At 40.7% G+C, this 17,154-nt stretch overlaps 1 protein-coding gene across 2 annotated transcripts; it reads right to left on the bottom strand.

Moving 5' to 3' along the window:
• Positions 1-9,162: 9,162 nt before the first annotated feature.
• On the bottom strand, positions 9,163-16,452 carry LOC105333861 (uncharacterized). 2 transcript variants are annotated; one of them, XR_010711793.1, is made up of 2 exons: positions 9,573-16,452; positions 9,163-9,220 (listed from the first exon to the last, which is right to left on the bottom strand). XR_010711793.1 is itself a non-coding variant. In XM_066078461.1 (2 exons), exon 2 carries the CDS (start codon positions 15,863-15,865, stop codon positions 9,773-9,775), a length of 6,093 nt encoding a protein of 2,030 aa, XP_065934533.1. In that variant the 5' UTR covers positions 15,866-15,969; positions 16,322-16,452; the 3' UTR covers positions 9,163-9,772. The 2 variants fall into 2 exon arrangements, 1 of the variants encoding a protein (XP_065934533.1); XM_066078461.1 differs by having other exon boundaries at positions 9,163-15,969; positions 16,322-16,452.
• Between the last annotated feature and the right edge of the window lie 702 nt (positions 16,453-17,154).

Genomic DNA, 17,154 nt, shown 5'->3' with positions numbered 1-17,154 from the left:
CAACAAGCAAATTCATCATAGTCAGATCGACCCTTCTTCGTATAATGTCATGGCTGCTTTAAACAAAGAACCTCGTTTTAGAAGTATGGAATACGAGTCTTGGTAAAATGGGTATGCTAACCCGGGCCGTGGCAAAATAAAAGCCGGGGCAGATCGGCTATCGTCAATTCCAAATACGCATTATTTTGCAGCAATATTTACAGCGAATACAAATATACTGGTCCATCAAATATCCTGAAAAATTCAATAAGATTGGCAGATTAATAACTGCCAATCTTTTGTTTTGCCCAGGCCAAGTCTTGCCTACCCATTTTAGCGGATGCCGAACCCGAAGCTATTAAACTGATTGAAACACGCCTTTCCTTTATTATTATTTTCGTAATAACTCAAATTTAAAACAAAATTATCACTTAATGTTTGCAATTTACTCGAGAAAATGCCGAGCATCTTAACAAAACCTATTGCATTAATCTACCATTACGCAAAAGATAATGCCGAATTACCAATAGAATGAATTGTATTTCAGTACTTTTTTGATACATCAGATTTTGCTTAATTTGCGCAGGTAAACAGTTAACTGTTTGATTTACCGAAGTCTTTTTTTGATTTGATACGTAAAAATCACGATATACAGACGATAGTTCCTAGGTTACAAAGCATAAATAATGAAAACGAAACGAAAATCAGAACAAGCTCACACCAACGTCATGTGTGAAAACTGTCAACGCATTGAAATATTAGCCTCAATTTACTTCACAAAATCGGCACCAATATATTTTGCATGTTTCAAAAATTTCCCTTCATACGCGAACTGTTGCACAACAAGCAAATTCATCATAGTCAGATCGACCCTTCTTCGTATAATGTCATGGCTGCTTTAAACAAAGAACCTCGTTTTAGAAGTATGGAATACGAGTCTTGGTAAAATGGGTATGCTAACCCGGGCCGTGGCAAAATAAAAGCCGGGGCAGATCGGCTATCGTCAATTCCAAATACGCATTATTTTGCAGCAATATTTACAGCGAATACAAATATACTGGTCCATCAAATATCCTGAAAAATTCAATAAGATTGGCAGATTAGTAACTGCCAATCTTTTGTTTTGCCCAGGCCAAGTCTTGCCTACCCATTTTAGCGGATGCCGAACCCGAAGCTATTAAACTGATTGAAACACGCCTTTCCTTTATTATTATTTTCGTAATAACTCAGATTTAAAACAGAATTATCACTTAATGTTTGCAATTTACTCGAGAAAATGCCGAGCATCTTAACAAAACCTATTGCATTAATCTACCATTACGCAAAGATAATGCCGAATTACCAAAAGAATGAATTGTATTTCAGTACTTTTTTGATACATCAGATTTTGCTTAATTTGCGCAGGTAAACAGTTAACTGTTTGATTTACCGAAGTCTTTTTTTGATTTGATACGTAAAAATCACGATATACAGACGATAGTTCCTAGGTTACAAAGCATAAATAATGAAAACGAAACGAAAATCAGAACAAGCTCACACCAACATCATGTGTGAAAACTGTCAACGCATTGAAATATTAGCCTCAATTTACTTCACAAAATCGGCACCAATATATTTTGCATGTTTCAAAAATTTCCCTTCATACGCGAACTGTTGCACAACAAGCAAATTCATCATAGTCAGATCGACCCTTCTTCGTATAAAGTCATGGCTGCTTTAAACAAAGAACCTCGTTTTAGAAGTATGGAATACGAGTCTTGGTAAAATGGGTATGCTAACCCGGGCCGTGGCAAAATAAAAGCCGGGGCAGATCGGCTATCGTCAATTCCAAATACGCATTATTTTGCAGCAATATTTACAGCGAATACAAATATACTGGTCCATCAAATATCCTGAAAAATTCAATAAGATTGGCAGATTAATAACTGCCAATCTTTTGTTTTGCCCAGGCCAAGTCTTGCCTACCCATTTTAGCGGATGCCGAACCCGAAGCTATTAAACTGATTGAAACACGCCTTTCCTTTATTATTATTTTCGTAATAACTCAGATTTAAAACAAAATTATCACTTAATGTTTGCAATTTACTCGAGAAAATGCCGAGCATCTTAACAAAACCTATTGCATTAATCTACCATTACGCAAAGATAATGCCGAATTACCAAAAGAATGAATTGTATTTCAGTACTTTTTTGATACATCAGATTTTGCTTAATTTGCGCAGGTAAACAGTTAACTGTTTGATTTACCGAAGTCTTTTTTTGATTTGATACGTAAAAATCACGATATACAGACGATAGTTCCTAGGTTACAAAGCATAAATAATGAAAACGAAACGAAAATCAGAACAAGCTCACACCAACGTCATGTGTGAAAACTGTCAACGCATTGAAATATTAGCCTCAATTTACTTCACAAAATCGGCACCAATATATTTTGCATGTTTCAAAAATTTCCCTTCATACGCGAACTGTTGCACAACAAGCAAATTCATCATAGTCAGATCGACCCTTCTTCGTATAATGTCATGGCTGCTTTAAACAAAGAACCTCGTTTTAGAAGTATGGAATACGAGTCTTGGTAAAATGGGTATGCTAACCCGGGCCGTGGCAAAATAAAAGCCGGGGCAGATCGGCTATCGTCAATTCCAAATACGCATTATTTTGCAGCAATATTTACAGCGAATACAAATATACTGGTCCATCAAATATCCTGAAAAATTCAATAAGATTGGCAGATTAGTAACTGCCAATCTTTTGTTTTGCCCAGGCCAAGTCTTGCCTACCCATTTTAGCGGATGCCGAACCCGAAGCTATTAAACTGATTGAAACACGCCTTTCCTTTATTATTATTTTCGTAATAACTCAGATTTTAAACAGAATTATCACTTAATGTTTGCAATTTACTCGAGAAAATGCCGAGCATCTTAACAAAACCTATTGCATTAATCTACCATTACGCAAAAGATAATGCCGAATTACCAATAGAATGAATTGTATTTCAGTACTTTTTTGATACATCAGATTTTGCTTAATTTGCGCAGGTAAACAGTTAACTGTTTGATTTACCGAAGTCTTTTTTTGATTTGATACGTAAAAATCACGATATACAGACGATAGTTCCTAGGTTACAAAGCATAAATAATGAAAACGAAACGAAAATCAGAACAAGCTCACACCAACGTCATGTGTGAAAACTGTCAACGCATTGAAATATTAGCCTCAATTTACTTCACAAAATCGGCACCAATATATTTTGCATGTTTCAAAAATTTCCCTTCATACGCGAACTGTTGCACAACAAGCAAATTCATCATAGTCAGATCGACCCTTCTTCGTATAATGTCATGGCTGCTTTAAACAAAGAACCTCGTTTTAGAAGTATGGAATACGAGTCTTGGTAAAATGGGTATGCTAACCCGGGCCGTGGCAAAATAAAAGCCGGGGCAGATCGGCTATCGTCAATTCCAAATACGCATTATTTTGCAGCAATATTTACAGCGAATACAAATATACTGGTCCATCAAATATCCTGAAAAATTCAATAAGATTGGCAGATTAGTAACTGCCAATCTTTTGTTTTGCCCAGGCCAAGTCTTGCCTACCCATTTTAGCGGATGCCGAACCCGAAGCTATTAAACTGATTGAAACACGCCTTTCCTTTATTATTATTTTCGTAATAACTCAGATTTTAAACAGAATTATCACTTAATGTTTGCAATTTACTCGAGAAAATGCCGAGCATCTTAACAAAACCTATTGCATTAATCTACCATTACGCAAAAGATAATGCCGAATTACCAATAGAATGAATTGTATTTCAGTACTTTTTTGATACATCAGATTTTGCTTAATTTGCGCAGGTAAACAGTTAACTGTTTGATTTACCGAAGTCTTTTTTTGATTTGATACGTAAAAATCACGATATACAGACGATAGTTCCTAGGTTACAAAGCATAAATAATGAAAACGAAACGAAAATCAGAACAAGCTCACACCAACGTCATGTGTGAAAACTGTCAACGCATTGAAATATTAGCCTCAATTTACTTCACAAAATCGGCACCAATATATTTTGCATGTTTCAAAAATTTCCCTTCATACGCGAACTGTTGCACAACAAGCAAATTCATCATAGTCAGATCGACCCTTCTTCGTATAATGTCATGGCTGCTTTAAACAAAGAACCTCGTTTTAGAAGTATGGAATACGAGTCTTGGTAAAATGGGTATGCTAACCCGGGCCGTGGCAAAATAAAAGCCGGGGCAGATCGGCTATCGTCAATTCCAAATACGCATTATTTTGCAGCAATATTTACAGCGAATACAAATATACTGGTCCATCAAATATCCTGAAAAATTCAATAAGATTGGCAGATTAATAACTGCCAATCTTTTGTTTTGCCCAGGCCAAGTCTTGCCTACCCATTTTAGCGGATGCCGAACCCGAAGCTATTAAACTGATTGAAACACGCCTTTCCTTTATTATTATTTTCGTAATAACTCAAATTTAAAACAAAATTATCACTTAATGTTTGCAATTTACTCGAGAAAATGCCGAGCATCTTAACAAAACCTATTGCATTAATCTACCATTACGCAAAAGATAATGCCGAATTACCAATAGAATGAATTGTATTTCAGTACTTTTTTGATACATCAGATTTTGCTTAATTTGCGCAGGTAAACAGTTAACTGTTTGATTTACCGAAGTCTTTTTTTGATTTGATACGTAAAAATCACGATATACAGACGATAGTTCCTAGGTTACAAAGCATAAATAATGAAAACGAAACGAAAATCAGAACAAGCTCACACCAACGTCATGTGTGAAAACTGTCAACGCATTGAAATATTAGCCTCAATTTACTTCACAAAATCGGCACCAATATATTTTGCATGTTTCAAAAATTTCCCTTCATACGCGAACTGTTGCACAACAAGCAAATTCATCATAGTCAGATCGACCCTTCTTCGTATAATGTCATGGCTGCTTTAAACAAAGAACCTCGTTTTAGAAGTATGGAATACGAGTCTTGGTAAAATGGGTATGCTAACCCGGGCCGTGGCAAAATAAAAGCCGGGGCAGATCGGCTATCGTCAATTCCAAATACGCATTATTTTGCAGCAATATTTACAGCGAATACAAATATACTGGTCCATCAAATATCCTGAAAAATTCAATAAGATTGGCAGATTAGTAACTGCCAATCTTTTGTTTTGCCCAGGCCAAGTCTTGCCTACCCATTTTAGCGGATGCCGAACCCGAAGCTATTAAACTGATTGAAACACGCCTTTCCTTTATTATTATTTTCGTAATAACTCAGATTTAAAACAGAATTATCACTTAATGTTTGCAATTTACTCGAGAAAATGCCGAGCATCTTAACAAAACCTATTGCATTAATCTACCATTACGCAAAGATAATGCCGAATTACCAAAAGAATGAATTGTATTTCAGTACTTTTTTGATACATCAGATTTTGCTTAATTTGCGCAGGTAAACAGTTAACTGTTTGATTTACCGAAGTCTTTTTTTGATTTGATACGTAAAAATCACGATATACAGACGATAGTTCCTAGGTTACAAAGCATAAATAATGAAAACGAAACGAAAATCAGAACAAGCTCACACCAACGTCATGTGTGAAAACTGTCAACGCATTGAAATATTAGCCTCAATTTACTTCACAAAATCGGCACCAATATATTTTGCATGTTTCAAAAATTTCCCTTCATACGCGAACTGTTGCACAACAAGCAAATTCATCATAGTCAGATCGACCCTTCTTCGTATAAAGTCATGGCTGCTTTAAACAAAGAACCTCGTTTTAGAAGTATGGAATACGAGTCTTGGTAAAATGGGTATGCTAACCCGGGCCGTGGCAAAATAAAAGCCGGGGCAGATCGGCTATCGTCAATTCCAAATACGCATTATTTTGCAGCAATATTTACAGCGAATACAAATATACTGGTCCATCAAATATCCTGAAAAATTCAATAAGATTGGCAGATTAATAACTGCCAATCTTTTGTTTTGCCCAGGCCAAGTCTTGCCTACCCATTTTAGCGGATGCCGAACCCGAAGCTATTAAACTGATTGAAACACGCCTTTCCTTTATTATTATTTTCGTAATAACTCAGATTTAAAACAAAATTATCACTTAATGTTTGCAATTTACTCGAGAAAATGCCGAGCATCTTAACAAAACCTATTGCATTAATCTACCATTACGCAAAAGATAATGCCGAATTACCAATAGAATGAATTGTATTTCAGTACTTTTTTGATACATCAGATTTTGCTTAATTTGCGCAGGTAAACAGTTAACTGTTTGATTTACCGAAGTCTTTTTTTGATTTGATACGTAAAAATCACGATATACAGACGATAGTTCCTAGGTTACAAAGCATAAATAATGAAAACGAAACGAAAATCAGAACAAGCTCACACCAACGTCATGTGTGAAAACTGTCAACGCATTGAAATATTAGCCTCAATTTACTTCACAAAATCGGCACCAATATATTTTGCATGTTTCAAAAATTTCCCTTCATACGCGAACTGTTGCACAACAAGCAAATTCATCATAGTCAGATCGACCCTTCTTCGTATAATGTCATGGCTGCTTTAAACAAAGAACCTCGTTTTAGAAGTATGGAATACGAGTCTTGGTAAAATGGGTATGCTAACCCGGGCCGTGGCAAAATAAAAGCCGGGGCAGATCGGCTATCGTCAATTCCAAATACGCATTATTTTGCAGCAATATTTACAGCGAATACAAATATACTGGTCCATCAAATATCCTGAAAAATTCAATAAGATTGGCAGATTAGTAACTGCCAATCTTTTGTTTTGCCCAGGCCAAGTCTTGCCTACCCATTTTAGCGGATGCCGAACCCGAAGCTATTAAACTGATTGAAACACGCCTTTCCTTTATTATTATTTTCGTAATAACTCAGATTTTAAACAGAATTATCACTTAATGTTTGCAATTTACTCGAGAAAATGCCGAGCATCTTAACAAAACCTATTGCATTAATCTACCATTACGCAAAGATAATGCCGAATTACCAAAAGAATGAATTGTATTTCAGTACTTTTTTGATACATCAGATTTTGCTTAATTTGCGCAGGTAAACAGTTAACTGTTTGATTTACCGAAGTCTTTTTTTGATTTGATACGTAAAAATCACGATATACAGACGATAGTTCCTAGGTTACAAAGCATAAATAATGAAAACGAAACGAAAATCAGAACAAGCTCACACCAACGTCATGTGTGAAAACTGTCAACGCATTGAAATATTAGCCTCAATTTACTTCACAAAATCGGCACCAATATATTTTGCATGTTTCAAAAATTTCCCTTCATACGCGAACTGTTGCACAACAAGCAAATTCATCATAGTCAGATCGACCCTTCTTCGTATAATGTCATGGCTGCTTTAAACAAAGAACCTCGTTTTAGAAGTATGGAATACGAGTCTTGGTAAAATGGGTATGCTAACCCGGGCCGTGGCAAAATAAAAGCCGGGGCAGATCGGCTATCGTCAATTCCAAATACGCATTATTTTGCAGCAATATTTACAGCGAATACAAATATACTGGTCCATCAAATATCCTGAAAAATTCAATAAGATTGGCAGATTAGTAACTGCCAATCTTTTGTTTTGCCCAGGCCAAGTCTTGCCTACCCATTTTAGCGGATGCCGAACCCGAAGCTATTAAACTGATTGAAACACGCCTTTCCTTTATTATTATTTTCGTAATAACTCAGATTTTAAACAGAATTATCACTTAATGTTTGCAATTTACTCGAGAAAATGCCGAGCATCTTAACAAAACCTATTGCATTAATCTACCATTACGCAAAAGATAATGCCGAATTACCAATAGAATGAATTGTATTTCAGTACTTTTTTGATACATCAGATTTTGCTTAATTTGCGCAGGTAAACAGTTAACTGTTTGATTTACCGAAGTCTTTTTTTGATTTGATACGTAAAAATCACGATATACAGACGATAGTTCCTAGGTTACAAAGCATAAATAATGAAAACGAAACGAAAATCAGAACAAGCTCACACCAACGTCATGTGTGAAAACTGTCAACGCATTGAAATATTAGCCTCAATTTACTTCACAAAATCGGCACCAATATATTTTGCATGTTTCAAAAATTTCCCTTCATACGCGAACTGTTGCACAACAAGCAAATTCATCATAGTCAGATCGACCCTTCTTCGTATAATGTCATGGCTGCTTTAAACAAAGAACCTCGTTTTAGAAGTATGGAATACGAGTCTTGGTAAAATGGGTATGCTAACCCGGGCCGTGGCAAAATAAAAGCCGGGGCAGATCGGCTATCGTCAATTCCAAATACGCATTATTTTGCAGCAATATTTACAGCGAATACAAATATACTGGTCCATCAAATATCCTGAAAAATTCAATAAGATTGGCAGATTAGTAACTGCCAATCTTTTGTTTTGCCCAGGCCAAGTCTTGCCTACCCATTTTAGCGGATGCCGAACCCGAAGCTATTAAACTGATTGAAACACGCCTTTCCTTTATTATTATTTTCGTAATAACTCAGATTTTAAACAGAATTATCACTTAATGTTTGCAATTTACTCGAGAAAATGCCGAGCATCTTAACAAAACCTATTGCATTAATCTACCATTACGCAAAAGATAATGCCGAATTACCAATAGAATGAATTGTATTTCAGTACTTTTTTGATACATCAGATTTTGCTTAATTTGCGCAGGTAAACAGTTAACTGTTTGATTTACCGAAGTCTTTTTTTGATTTGATACGTAAAAATCACGATATACAGACGATAGTTCCTAGGTTACAAAGCATAAATAATGAAAACGAAACGAAAATCAGAACAAGCTCACACCAACGTCATGTGTGAAAACTGTCAACGCATTGAAATATTAGCCTCAATTTACTTCACAAAATCGGCACCAATATATTTTGCATGTTTCAAAAATTTCCCTTCATACGCGAACTGTTGCACAACAAGCAAATTCATCATAGTCAGATCGACCCTTCTTCGTATAATGTCATGGCTGCTTTAAACAAAGAACCTCGTTTTAGAAGTATGGAATACGAGTCTTGGTAAAATGGGTATGCTAACCCGGTGTTCTGCCCCAATAAAAGTCGGACTCACAAGTGTCGGTGAAATCAGTTTATTTGGGAGACAGATAACCGTCTCAGACGACGGTAAAAAGCTGTAACAAAAAAAATGTAACAATCAATGACTGGTACAGGTTTCCATACAAAAAATATTAGGACAGAGTTTGCAATTAGATTATGAAACCTTACACATATGATTTAAACAGTTGAATTCAGTCTATTCATATGATAAACAGCAAGTTAAAGTAAATTAATCAACTGCAACTCGAAATTAAATGACCAGAAATATGATGGACAAAATGGCGCCCCATACACCGAGCACATGGTAAACATAAAATACAAGATTTCAAGAATATGCATCGCTTAGCATTACTGACATGAAACATACAGATAATTCACATAAAAATATGTTGAAATAACCTAGTTTACAAATGTCAAAAGACTTACACTGTGGATTACAAGCCTCGATACAGAGAATCAGAGTTGTGCATACATCGAGTATGGCGCGGTTTTCCAACATAAAAAATTAAGTCGTACGACAAATCTTTCGTAACAAAAAATAAAATGTACACGAAACATGACACTCCCCGTCTGATATATAAAATTATATCACACAAGATTTGAATACAATTTAGTACAGAAAACATTCAGTTCTCCAATAATAAAATGAGTTCCGTCACTGGTCTGACGTAAGAGGTGGTCTTGCCGTCCTTGCTGACACGTACTTCAACCTTGCGAACCAAGTTGTCCTTGCCAGGAAACGTTGCAGTAATGCGTCCAAGCGGCCAGTTGTTGCGATGGGTTTCGACATCCTTTAACAACACTATGTCACCAACACTAATGTTACGTTGACCATGATGCCACTTCTTACGCGCTTGCAAGGTATGCAGGTATTCCTTCTTCCATTTGTCCCAGAACATCTTGGCGAGGTGCTGTACTCTCTTCCACTGTACCTTGAAGAGGTCCTTAGCAGTTGTGTCGCATACAGCTTCGGTCGGTACATCCGTCTTCTGAGTAAGCAAAATGCTTGGGGTAAGGACAAAAGGCGAGTCTGGATCTGACGAAACGGCGGTAAGTGGGCGAGAATTTATGATCGCACTTGCCTCGGCCAGAAAGGTGGTAAGTACCTCGTGCGTAAGACCCTGTGCTGAATGATCCTTCAACATGTTGTCCAATATGCGCCGTGTCAACCCTATCATGCGCTCCCAAGCTCCACCCATATGGGATGCATGGGGCGGGTTGAAAATCCAGGTTGTCCCCCGAGAGTGCAGGAAATCCTTGACCTGACGATCTTCCACGTTGACTGCGTCGATCTGTAGAGGGTCGGTAGCGCCAACAAAGTTGGTTCCTCTGTCGGAACGGTACTCCTTTGCCTGTCCTCGTATGGCTGTAAAGCGCTTCAGGGCGTTGATGAAGGATGATGCGGACATCTCCTCTACTACCTCGACATGGACTGCGCGTGTCACCAGACATGTGAACAGTGCTGCCCATCGTTTGCCGTTGGCTGGAACTCCCCGAGTGCGACGAGTCACGACGTCCCAGGGCCCAAAGATATCTACTCCCACCGAAGTGAACGGTGGCTCTCCTGGCAGTATGCGGTCTGTAGGCAAGTCAGACATCTTCTGGGTTGCGAAGCTCCCACGTTGTCGCCGACAAGTAACACACTTGTGAATGAGGGACGAAACAAGGCGCTTGCAGCCGGTGACCCAGAACCCACAGGACCTGACCTTTCCCTCCGTAAAGTGGCGCCCTTGGTGTTGCACCAGTTGATGGTACTTGCGTACAAGTAAGGTCGCAATGTGATGCTTCCCCGGTATCAGTATAGGGTTCTTGCAGACAGTCGCATCGTTGAGATGTCTTAAGCGTCCACCAACTCTAACAATACCATCGTCGTCGAGGAACGGACTCAATGCAAGAATGCTGCTATTCTTCGGCAATGGTTGTTTGGACCTCAGACAGTAAATCTCCTCACAATAGACTTCTCTTTGCACTGTCTTGATAATGTAGTTTTCTGCTCTTTGAGAGTAGTCTATGGACTTCGGTAAAATCTGTGATTTACCTCCCTTTCTGCTTATGATGAATCGCTGGAGCAGGGCGATACCCTCGACCAATCTGTCCCAGCTGGAAAATCTCTCATATCTCTGAGTTCCAAGCATAGGTTCACACTCAGTCTTCAAACATACAGGTCTGACTTCTCTGTCTGACAGAGGTTCCTGTAGGGGAAACCCTTCTGCCTTGGTTTCGTCGTCAATGCGCTGCAGGTGAGTAGTTCCTCTAAGCCAAGCACACTCTCCAATGTCCTTAGGAACTACGCCTCTAGTGCCCTCGTCAGCAGGGTTGAGGTGTGTCGGCACAAAGTTCCACTGCGACGGCTCACTAAGGCTTCTGATTTTCTCGACCCTGTTGGAGACGTAAATAAAAAATCGTCTCTTATCATTGTGGATATACCCCAATACCACACGACTGTCGGAAAAATACTTCACCGAGTCGAACATTATGTCCATGTGATCCATGACTATCTGCGATATCTCGATGGCTAGAACAGCTGCACAAAGCTCTAAACGGGGTATGGTATGGCCTGATACTGGTGCCACTTTAGACTTCCCTAGTAGAAATCCAGTCATCGCAGAGCCATCTTCGTAGTACACCTTCATGTAAGAAACGGCAGCTATGGCTTTCTCTGACGCGTCCGCATATGTCCACAGTTCCTTTCTTACTGCCTTGCTAAGATGTACCACGGTTGTTCTGGGTATGTGGATCTTCTCCAACTCCTTCAGAGATGAACTCCACTCTTCCCAGCTTGCCAGAATATGGTCCGGCAGCGGCTCATCCCAGTCTGAGGTACAGGTCACTACGTCTCTAAGAATGAGTTTCCCGCTGATGATAACAGGTGAGAGAAAGCCTAATGGATCGAAGAGGCTGTTCACTGTCGACAGTACACCTCTGCGTGTTGTGGGCTTGTCATCAGTAGAGATGCGGAACTCGAACATATCACTCGACAAGTTCCATCGCATACCAAGACTCCGTTGCACGAGCTGGTCCTCATCAAGGTTCAGGTCGTAGATGTCCTGTGCTAAGTCTCGTGGCTCAAACGCCTTCATGACATCCGCGCTGTTTGATGCGAACTTGTGGAGCCTTAGGTTCCCGTATTGCTTCAATGCGTCCTGGGTTCTGCACATCAGGTCTACTGCTTCTTGGCTTGTTGAGCATGATGTCAGACCATCATCAACGTAGAAGTTCCTCTTGATGAACTCCTTGACATCGGGTCCATGGCTTTCCTCAGACAGTTCTGAGATCTTCCTGAGGCCCAGTGTCGCTATGGCCGGAGAAGGACTATTACCAAAAACGTGGACCTTCATTCGGAATTCTGTTAGTTCCGTTCCGATCTCGTTGTCCTTGTACCAAAGGAAGCTGAGAAAGTCTCTGTGCTCTTCTCTGACGGTGAAGCAGTGAAACATGTGCTGCACGTCTGCTACGACAGCAATCATCTCCTTCCTGAAACGAAGCAACACTCCAAGCAAGCTGTTGGTGAGGTTCGGGCCAGACAGCAGTTGGTCGTTCAAAGAGGTTCCCTTGAACTTCGCAGAGGAATCAAATACGCCCCGGATCTGGTGAGGTTTCTGAGGGTGGTAGACCCCGAAGAGAGGAAGAAACCACTGCTCCTGCGTTGACTTGGAAGTGGGTGCTTTCTCAGCATGATCGTTGTCGAACAGCTTTGTCATAAAGGTCGCAAAGTGTTCCTTCTTTACTGGATCCCTCTTGAGACTTGCGTCCAAGGCTCGTGCACGTCTCAATGCAACCTCATAGTTGTTTGGTAGTCGTAATCTTGGTTGGCGGAAGGGTAGGGGAGCTACCCACTTTCCATCCTCACCTATCAATAGTTCTTTGTTCATGATGTCCATAAACATCCTATCTTCCACTGATGATCCCACTTTGTTATCATCTGGTGTGCGTCTGAATAAGTGTTCATCAGATGAAGTGTCAGATACCCGTAATCTGTTTGTCACATCTCTGGTTGGAAGCTTCTCTCTCACGGATAAGTACTGGGCACATGGTTCAAGAATAGTTCCACGTCCGCTGTCCGTGATGAAGGTCTTGTACACATTCGCAGCTCTTGGTCTGTGTTGTCCAGACAAGCATGTGTCGCCGATGATCGTCCAACCAAGGGGTGACCTCTGTGCAAATGGTTCGTGGTCGCGTCCTATGCGCTGCTCAAGAACATGGTGGACTTGAGGAAGGTCTCTTCCTATCAGCAACAGAATTTTTCTTGAAGCGTCAATGGGTAGGATGTCGCCGGCTATATCCCGCATGTGCTTGTGCTGAAGAGCAACGTCAGGTGTAGGGATCTCTTGGTAGTTGTTCGGTATTTCATCACACTCTAACGTGCACGGCAAGGGTAGTCTGGTCTCACCCCTGGCTGATTCAATATAGAGTCCTGAGGCAGTTCTCCCGAAGGTTGTCACTTGTCCAGAACATGACGTCATCAGGTAAGGTATTGTCTCTGTATTGATGTTCAGCAAGTCAAACAATCCCTTCTTAGCCAAGGTCTTGTTACTCTGGTCGTCAAGCATAGCATACAGAGAGACAGCTCTTCCATCATAGGTGACAGTCGCGGGAACAATTCTTGCACAAGATTTTCCCTTAAATTCCTTCCCTACTTCTGTGCAGTTGCTGTTTATGGTTGTGACGTGCTGTTCTTTTGTTACTTGCTGACGCCTAGGAGCCTCCTCCCCGCCATGAACTGATGAGGCCCTTCCAGTGGTAGGAGCTGGTGACGAATCAACATGGAGAGACGTAGTGTGGAACTCACTTCCGCATTCCTTGCACATGATGGCCTCTTTACAGTCTTGTTTCCTATGACTTGCGGAACAACACCGAAAACAGAGTCTGTGTTCACGGAGCAACTTCATACGTTCTTCAATAGGCTTGGCCTTAAACACTCGACAGTTATTGACACTGTGTTTAACACCCGGACCGGTGTGAATTATACACACATCAAGCTTCGGCTCGTTCAGATTTCCGGATCCTGTTGGTTGATACACTGTGGTTTTCTTCGTGTTCACTCTTCCCCTTGGAACGTTCATAGGCTGCTTTTCGTTGTGGTTAGCGTCAGTGTGATACGCAAAACTTGGGTCGTTTTTCACTCTGCTCATCTCCTTCATGAAGTCAACAAACACACCAAAGGGTGGAAACACAGTCTGATGTTCAAGCTTGTACTTCATGGCTCTGTTGGTCCATTTCTCCTGCAGGCCATACGGAAGTTTTGAAATGATGGGTCTAATCCCTGAGGATGAGTCTAGATAGGCCAACATTGCACTGTACTTCGGATCCTCCTTCAAAAACTTCATCTCCATAAGAATGTCTGACAGATCGTAAAGTTTTTGATGATCTCTGTTGCCAAGCTTTGGGAAACTCAACAGTTTGGCTCTTACGGATGCTTCCACATGTTCTGGTGCACCATAGCGCTCATCCAACCTTTCCCAAAGTCTTCTTAGTCCTCTTGAGATGTCGAAGATGTTGGATGTCCTCATGCTTGTTGCGTGCTTCTTAGATTCCGGACCTAAGTACTTGATAAGAAGGTCCATCTGCTCGGAGTCCAAGACTTGAAGCTCATTCACTACACACATAAAGCTGTGTTTCCAGGCACTGTATGATTCTGGTCTATCGTCAAAGTGAGTAAGTCTGGAGAATAGCAAGTCCTTCCTCAGGAGGAATCGGGTAACATCAGTTACTTGTGGTCCCTGATCAGTCACAAGTGGTGATAAGGGGTGTGAGGCAGCCACATACGGTTGTGCGACAGGCACGTGAGGGTGTGCGGCAGGCACGTGAGGCTGTGCGGCAGGAACGGATGGCTGCGCGGCAGGCATGGATGGCTGTGCGGCAGGCACGTGAGGTTGTGCGGCAGGCACGTGAGGTTGTGCGGCAGGCACGTGAGGTTGTGCGGCAGGCACGTAAGGTTGTGCGGCAGGCACGTGAGGTTGTGCAGCAGGCACGTAAGGCTGTGCGGCAGGCACATGAGGCTGTGCGGCAGGCACGTGAGGTTGTGCGGCAGGCACGTAAGGTTGTGCGGCAGGCACGTTGGGCTGTGGGGCAGGCACATAAGGCTGTGCAGTAGGCACGTACGGCTGTGCGGCACGCACATAAGGCTGTGCAGTAGGCACGTACGGTTGTGCGACAGGCATGGACGGCTGTGTGTCAGGAACCAAAGGCTGTGCTGCAGGTACATAGGGTTGTGCATCCGGGTCAAGTTGAGTCGGATCGGAAGTACCGGTCAGTAGTCCTGGCGATGCAGAAGGTTGACGTGGAGTGGATTGATCCTGTCCTGGTTTAAAGTTGCTGACTTCGCCTAAGGAACTCGTTCGTCTCTTCATAGGTGACATCTGTATCATGGTCGATTCAAAGGCTTGACAATCAGCTTCAGCTTCTGCAGCCTCTCTCTCGAGATGTAGCATTTCCATTGCAGCATCGAGTTCCACTCGTTGTTTCCTGAGCTCCAATTCTCTGGCGGTGTATGCCATCCTAGCCTTTGCTCGGCTTACATCAGCCCTCTTCTTCGCTAAGATGTCGGCAAAGGAGTCCTCATCCTGATAGTACTCTTCCTGATACTCCTCTTCATCTTGTGTGACGTACTGCCTCTTGCCATCAGTCGTCTGTGATTCCCGGGCATCCTCTGTAGGGTCAGGAGTGACCTGGGTGCCCTCTGTTGAGTCGGGAGTGATCTGCTCTGCTGAGGTAGACATCCTAGTCTTTTTACTGTTCTGCCCCAATAAAAGTCGGACTCACAAGTGTCGGTGAAATCAGTTTATTTGGGAGACAGATAACCGTCTCAGACGACGGTAAAAAGCTGTAACAAAAAAAATGTAACAATCAATGACTGGTACAGGTTTCCATACAAAAAATATTAGGACAGAGTTTGCAATTAGATTATGAAACCTTACACATATGATTTAAACAGTTGAATTCAGTCTATTCATATGATAAACAGCAAGTTAAAGTAAATTAATCAACTGCAACTCGAAATTAAATGACCAGAAATATGATGGACAAAATGGCGCCCCATACACCGAGCACATGGTAAACATAAAATACAAGATTTCAAGAATATGCATCGCTTAGCATTACTGACATGAAACATACAGATAATTCACATAAAAATATGTTGAAATAACCTAGTTTACAAATGTCAAAAGACTTACACTGTGGATTACAAGCCTCGATACAGAGAATCAGAGTTGTGCATACATCGAGTATGGCGCGGTTTTCCAACATAAAAAATTAAGTCGTACGACAAATCTTTCGTAACAAAAAATAAAATGTACACGAAACATGACACCCGGGCCGTGGCAAAATAAAAGCCGGGGCAGATCGGCTATCGTCAATTCCAAATACGCATTATTTTGCAGCAATATTTACAGCGAATACAAATATACTGGTCCATCAAATATCCTGAAAAATTCAATAAGATTGGCAGATTAGTAACTGCCAATCTTTTGTTTTGCCCAGGCCAAGTCTTGCCTACCCATTTTAGCGGATGCCGAACCCGAAGCTATTAAACTGATTGAAACACGCCTTTCCTTTATTATTATTTTCGTAATAACTCAGATTTAAAACAGAATTATCACTTAATGTTTGCAATTTACTCGAGAAAATGCCGAGCATCTTAACAAAACCTATTGCATTAATCTACCATTACGCAAAGATAATGCCGAATTACCAAAAGAATGAATTGTATTTCAGTACTTTTTTGATACATCAGATTTTGCTTAATTTGCGCAGGTAAACAGTTAACTGTTTGATTTACCGAAGTCTTTTTTTGATTTGATACGTAAAAATCACGATATACAGACGATAGTTCCTAGGTTACAAAGCATAAATAATGAAAACGAAACGAAAATCAGAACAAGCTCACACCAACGTCATGTGTGAAAACTGTCAACGCATTGAAATATTAGCCTCAATTTACTTCACAAAATCGGCACCAATATATTTTGCATGTTTCAAAAATTTCCCTTCATACGCGAACTGTTGC

This window comes from Magallana gigas, chromosome 3 (assembly GCF_963853765.1).
Source record: "Magallana gigas chromosome 3, xbMagGiga1.1, whole genome shotgun sequence".
Lineage (NCBI taxonomy): Eukaryota > Metazoa > Mollusca > Bivalvia > Ostreida > Ostreidae > Magallana > Magallana gigas.
This window is presented reverse-complemented; position numbering and strand designations above follow the sequence as displayed.